Below are 6,000 nucleotides of genomic sequence, written 5' to 3' on the forward strand. Positions count from 1 at the left end.
CATCGCATGTGATTTGAGCCGAGACATTCGGCTTAGCAGCCAAACATGCTGCTATCTGTCGCTCGATTTGCTGCTATTTGAAATAGTTGTACAGAGAGTTATTACACATGACGATCTCTCACTGCACACTGGGTTGACAGGGTGGGCGATACTAGTATTAATAAAAAATGGTAGCATTTAAAATGTGTATTTAACTAAATAATCTTTGGCAGGAAAAGAAGTAAAGAAATTTTGTAAGGTCTGCCTAGATTCACTCAAAAAAGGTAAACAGATCAATAGAATTGCACTGACAAGAGTTTGAAAAGCCAATAGGTATGTGTCGGAGGCCAACGACCATCAAAGCCCCGCAAAAGTTTGTACTATAACCTTTACGATGTGTGGGCGCTGTGTCCTTCGATCCGTATGTCAGAGGCCTCCGTTGGAGATTGCCTAAAAGGTGGTACTGTATAGGATTGGATCTCCCTACATTTAGCTTGGTAGCTCAATACTTAAACACCTCGACTGACCAACCTTCAGGTGTTGCTCAATCATCGTGCAAGTACTTAACCTCTGTTTAATTGGCCCAACTGGTACACCACTCTCATGTTGTACTGGACTATCAGGGTCCTAGTTAATACTACTTTGCCTGGTTCATTCCGCTGCTGATAGTATTCAGCCTGTAAACTAATTGCATGATCGCTTGAATTTTATTAGATTATGAAATACACAGTTGCTAGATTATTCATAGCTGCGTATAAATGTATGTTAATATGTTATAGATGTTCAACAGTCATTTTAATGTAGCGAATAAAATATAATTCTGTTGTTATAGATGCTGTCTGGCAGCATTGGTCAAGCTTGGTAAAAAAGTTTGATTCCTCCAAACATTTTTGTTTGCATCCTATGAATGAATTATGCTATATTAAAGATATGTGTGGCTTTACTTTTCTGTCAGGGCTGCGTGCAAGCGACACACACTGTATAACAAGCGGGCTATTGAGTCACTCTTACAGTGAGCATAGGTCTATAGACTGATGCTAGCGTGCCATTACTTATTTGAAAGGTTAAGAAACATCTTTTGTTCTTGTATTGATCAATAACTAAGGCTCTAGTACTGGCTGCATAACAGGTCTGCAGGTCTGTTAGAAAAAGATGTCAAAACCTCTTGGGATTCGAGTAGGACGGCAAGGGTACGTTGAGCAACCGTGACTATATGTATAGTTGAGTTATATAAGTAGATATCATGATATGAGTAGGTTGAGTTATAGGAGCAGACATATATAAATTAATTTACATAACAAGAAAATGATTAAATGTTGCTCGTGAAATTGATAAAAACTTCTAGAATTTTCTTCAACTTGTATATAAAGTAACATACACCATATATAAAGTAACGTACACCATATATAAAGTAACGTACACCATATATAAAGTAACATACACCATATATAAAGTAACATACACCATATATAAAGTAACAGACACCATATATAAAGTAACGTACACCATATATAAAGTAACGTACACCATATATAAAGTAACATACACCATATGTCTTTGACTAATAAGAGAATCACTGAATGCTGATTTGAAGTATGAAATTAATAAGCATATGCATAATGGAGTAGCTACTAGTGGCACCTTATGTTCTGTAAAGAATCTCATGCTAATTTCTTTAGAAACTGAAATCACCAATAACTTCCTATGCTTTTTGTATAAAACACAGTAATGTAAAGATAATATTTTCTATCATAGGCTATCCAACTTTGCTAAGGCGACACCTTAGCTTCTGTAGAGATTCTTATGCATAAAACAATTTCCTCCAATCTAAACTAATTATTAAAATATTCACACAGTTCATTCAAAGCTCACCATAATGTTCCCTTGTTGAAACTGCTTTTAATGTCATCATGTTGTAAAATGCATGAAGGACTGCGACACTGGAGGCAGCTCTAAGTCAGAAGGAAGAGGAGATCAAAACCCTTAAAAAGAAACTGAAGAGTCATGAAGAAGCAAAGCTCCAGTACCAGTCTAAAATATATGATGTAAGTTACTTTATACTAGTTACTTTATACTAGTTACTTTATACTAGTTACTTTATACTAGTTACTTTATACTAGTTACTTTATACTAGTTACTTTATACTAGTTACTTTATACTAGTTACTTTATACTAGTTACTTTATACTAGTTACTTTATACTAGTTACTTTATACTAGTTACTTTATACTAGTTACTTTATACTAGTTACTTTATACTAGTTACTTTATACTAGTTACTTTATACTAGTTACTTTATACTAGTTACTTTATACTAGTTACTTTATACTAGTTACTTTATACTAGTTACTTTATACTAGTTACTTTATACTAGTTACTTTATACTAGTTACTTTATACTAGTTACTTTATACTAGTTACTTTATACTAGTTACTTTATACTAGTTACTTTATACTAGTTACTTTATACTAGTTACTTTATACTAGTTACTTTATACTAGTTACTTTATACTAGTTACTTTATACTAGTTACTTTATACTAGTTACTTTATACTAGTTACTTTATACTAGTTACTTTTTACTAGTTACTTTATACTAGTTACTTTATACTAGTTACTTTATACTAGTTACTTTATACTAGTTACTCTATACTAGTTACTTTATACTAGTTACTTTATACTAGTTACTTTATACTAGTTACTTTATACTAGTTACTTTATACTAGTTACTTTATACTAGTTACTTTATACTAGCTACTTTATACTAGTTACTTTATACTAGTTACTTTATACTAGTTACTTTATACTAATTACTTTATACTAGTTACTTTGTACTATATGACTAGCCGCATGCCCAGCATTGCACGAGTATTAAAAAACAGCTTCTAAACAGTGGCAGGTAATGTAGTTGCCTGCCACATGCCATTGGCCTGGCACTATGCCAATATCTAATTTGACTAAACTTAAACTAGTATCCCTATTGTTAACTGTAGTAATAAACTTGTAAGTAATAAGTAATAGTTTATTGCCTGGTGAACGGGAGGTTCTGAGATCAAATCTTCTGTGAGATGGTTTCTTTATTGCTAGATACTAATCAGCTATAGCTGGAAAAACTGAGCAACAGACTTTGAGATTCATATATGGTGTAAGTTACTGTATTTATGATGTAAGTTACTTTATATACGGTGTAAGTTACTGTATTTGTAGTTGGAAAGAATTGTAGAAGTTGGTATCAGATTTACTAGCAACATTTAGTGATTCTGATTACTGTTTTTTTAATTTATTCATATCTCACTTTTTCATTGCTTCTTTTATTCTCTGATTTATCTGATCAAGATTCTCAAAGCAAGTCATTTTTGCAATGATTTTAGTAAGCAGCAGTCTGCCACACAATTCAACAGCTAATCACTTTGGTAAAAATTTGACTAATGATCATGAGCTACATGTAGATGGTTTGAGTGTCAAGGATATGTTGTGAAGCTCAGCTTATTCTTCATAAACATGTTATATTAATAGTGGACATTATTTTTCTAATGTGTTGTGGATTTTCGTGGCACTTTTGTATAACATATTAGTAAAATTTCAACACATTCTGACGACCCGTCAACAAAATGTAAGCACACACATTTTTAGCAAATTTGGATTTCGACTAATGGTCAAGTCGCCAAAAAATTGTAAAAACTTGTCCTATGAACTAATGTAAATTTGTCTTCTTTTGTTTTCTGAACAATATTAATGAAAGAGCAGACAACTTTGCCAAATTAATTATTGTAAACTCAGATGATTTTTGTACTATACTGTAAAACTGATCAAGTAATATTTTTTACAAAAGTAGCCTTCTTCATATTAAATTGAATGTTCAAAGACAATTTTGAAAAAGTGTTCATTTTAATGGATTAAAATCTTAGAGAAATATGGAGCTAGGGTGAAATATGTAATGCACAGGACTTGAACTCTGATATTCCGTTTCCTAACCACACAAGTTACCAACTGCACCAATTGATCAGCTTTCTACATACTGATTACACATGACTATTTCTCCCGGTGCTCGGGATTGCCAGCGTACTAGTATTAACTATAACAAGAGCCGTGTCCGAAGCCAGTAATGTCTGTCTTTTCACTTATTTTGCATTTGGTTTGTAATAAAAAACGTCATTTTGGTGATGGCTACAAACGTTAACAAACGATTGCGCATACAAACGGTTTGAGGTTTTGAAAAAAATTGCATTGGCGAGATTTGAACTTGTTGCTTCAGCATTGCTAAATACAAAATCGTGCAGATGTTTATTCCCTGTGCTTTATTCGTTCATCTGACAATCTCTTACAGTAGACAAGGCTGCTAGTAACTAATAGGTACTAGTAACTATAAATTGAGAAAATTTCAATTTGCTCTGTAACAATTTTTGCAAAACTTGTAGACTTTGCTACTGTCAAGTCACCTTCAAGCATTGACTAGAATATAATCATCCTCGACATTCACTAATTTAGTTTTTTCGTTCAAGTTTTACCTTGCTCCTATTCTATATGTGTTCCCTTGAATTTCTTGTATAGATTGTTGGATTTGGAACAAATTAAACAAGATACTATGTATTATTATAGAAATATATGCTCCAAAATTTGACCGCTTTGTCATATGGAGCAAATACGGAAAAATATTACGTTATATTAAAGTCAACATAAAAAATCATTTGTATCATTTTTATTCTTAAAAGAAGCAGATGATGCATAGGTAGAGGTCGTAATATAAGTTATATACACAACGTATTATAACTCGGACACTGAAAATTTAAAAAATTGCGTTATTTAGTGTAAATTGTTGTTTTTTGCATTACCACTAGACTTTTCTTTCATTTAAAAAACTTCAAAAAATTTCGAAAATTTATTCAGGTGTGAAATCAAAGACTTGCTCAAACTTGACAAGATATTTGGGAAAACTGAAAGCCGAGGCAATAAAAAGTGGAGGTCTGATTATTATAATAGTATTATAATAATACTGTAAGATTTGATTTGCTTGCTCGAACTGCTATATGGAAATTAACATTACATGTTAGGTATTCCATAAGCAAGATGGAACGACTTCAAAGTTTATGCATCGTTGAAGTCACATGACAGAATTTATTGCAATGGCAACAAATTCTGTACATGTACAAGTGTACATGTACACTTGTACATGTACAAGTGTACATGTACATGTAAATTCTGTCAATAAATAAGGAGATGTTTTTATGTTACAGCTGAACCAACAAGTAATGGAGCTCAAAAAAGCCCAGGAGGTAACGGGAGTACCAGCGGAAACCGGAAACACCGAGCTCATACGGAATCTGGAAACTCGTCTAAATGAACTAGAAACTGAAAACAAACTTCTCGCAGCTCGAAATAAAAAGCTGGAGGAAGAGTATTGCTCATAAAGACAATTTAAACTTTTTTTATACAATATTTATATCATACCTACACACAGCATAATACATTTTATTTAATTGCTAACAATAAAGGCTCACATGGTACTTTGGAGTGTGATTGAATTATGACATAATATATTTGTGATTTTTAATAAATATGTATAATAGCATAACTGTCAACCAGTGCTCGTTTTTTATTGTCTGTTTTCACCTTTCGATCAACTAACCCGAGATAATTTGGAAGCCAGGCTTTAAAAATATGGTACTACGCATGAGATATTGTGCAAAAATATATGTAACTAACGCAAACTATCTTTGCAGTTCCTATTACTAAGCTAAAACTATGCTGGAATTTCTCAGGCTATAACAAACTAGTTCCACATTACTAACAAATAATAAATGTCTTGGCCCCCTTAAAATGCCTACCCAGCTTTTTACTGTTTTATTCTATGTATAAATGGGGTAGTTTTGCAAGGATTATCTGCTCCTTGCAATGTTGAGTTTCTTAGATTCAGAATTGTTACTTATGCCCTGGTTGCAACCACTTTATGCAGAAATCCTTTTTATTTCAGGTCACAAATGTTGAAACAGCTTTTCTATTTGACAGCAAACCTACTTTATTCCAA

General features: G+C 32.4%; 1 protein-coding gene across 1 annotated transcript; it reads left to right on the forward strand.

Moving 5' to 3' along the window:
- Nucleotides 1–1,102: 1,102 nt before the first annotated feature.
- Nucleotides 1,103–5,547, forward strand: LOC137408756 (myosin-11-like). Its single transcript, XM_068095338.1, has 3 exons — nt 1,103–1,169; nt 1,910–2,024; nt 5,210–5,547. Exons 1-3 carry the CDS (start codon nt 1,132–1,134, stop codon nt 5,381–5,383), a joined length of 327 nt encoding a protein of 108 aa, XP_067951439.1. The 5' UTR covers nt 1,103–1,131; the 3' UTR covers nt 5,384–5,547.
- Nucleotides 5,548–6,000: the final 453 nt, after the last annotated feature.

The sequence above is a fragment of the Watersipora subatra genome, chromosome 11 (genome assembly GCF_963576615.1).
Source record: "Watersipora subatra chromosome 11, tzWatSuba1.1, whole genome shotgun sequence".
In the NCBI taxonomy this organism is placed as follows: Eukaryota; Metazoa; Bryozoa; class Gymnolaemata; order Cheilostomatida; family Watersiporidae; genus Watersipora; species Watersipora subatra.

What these genes read in the sequence shown, in the direction of transcription:
- LOC137408756 (XM_068095338.1), top strand. Translation starts at nt 1,132, where the DNA reads ATGTCAAAACCTCTTGGGATTCGAGTAGGACGGCAAGG. An exon ending in ATTCGAGTAGGACGGCAAGG is followed by an intron (nt 1,170 to 1,909) that starts GTACGTTGAGCA and finishes AAATGCATGAAG; the next exon opens with GACTGCGACACTGGAGGCAG. An exon ending in ACCAGTCTAAAATATATGAT is followed by an intron (nt 2,025 to 5,209) that starts GTAAGTTACTTT and finishes TTTATGTTACAG; the next exon opens with CTGAACCAACAAGTAATGGA.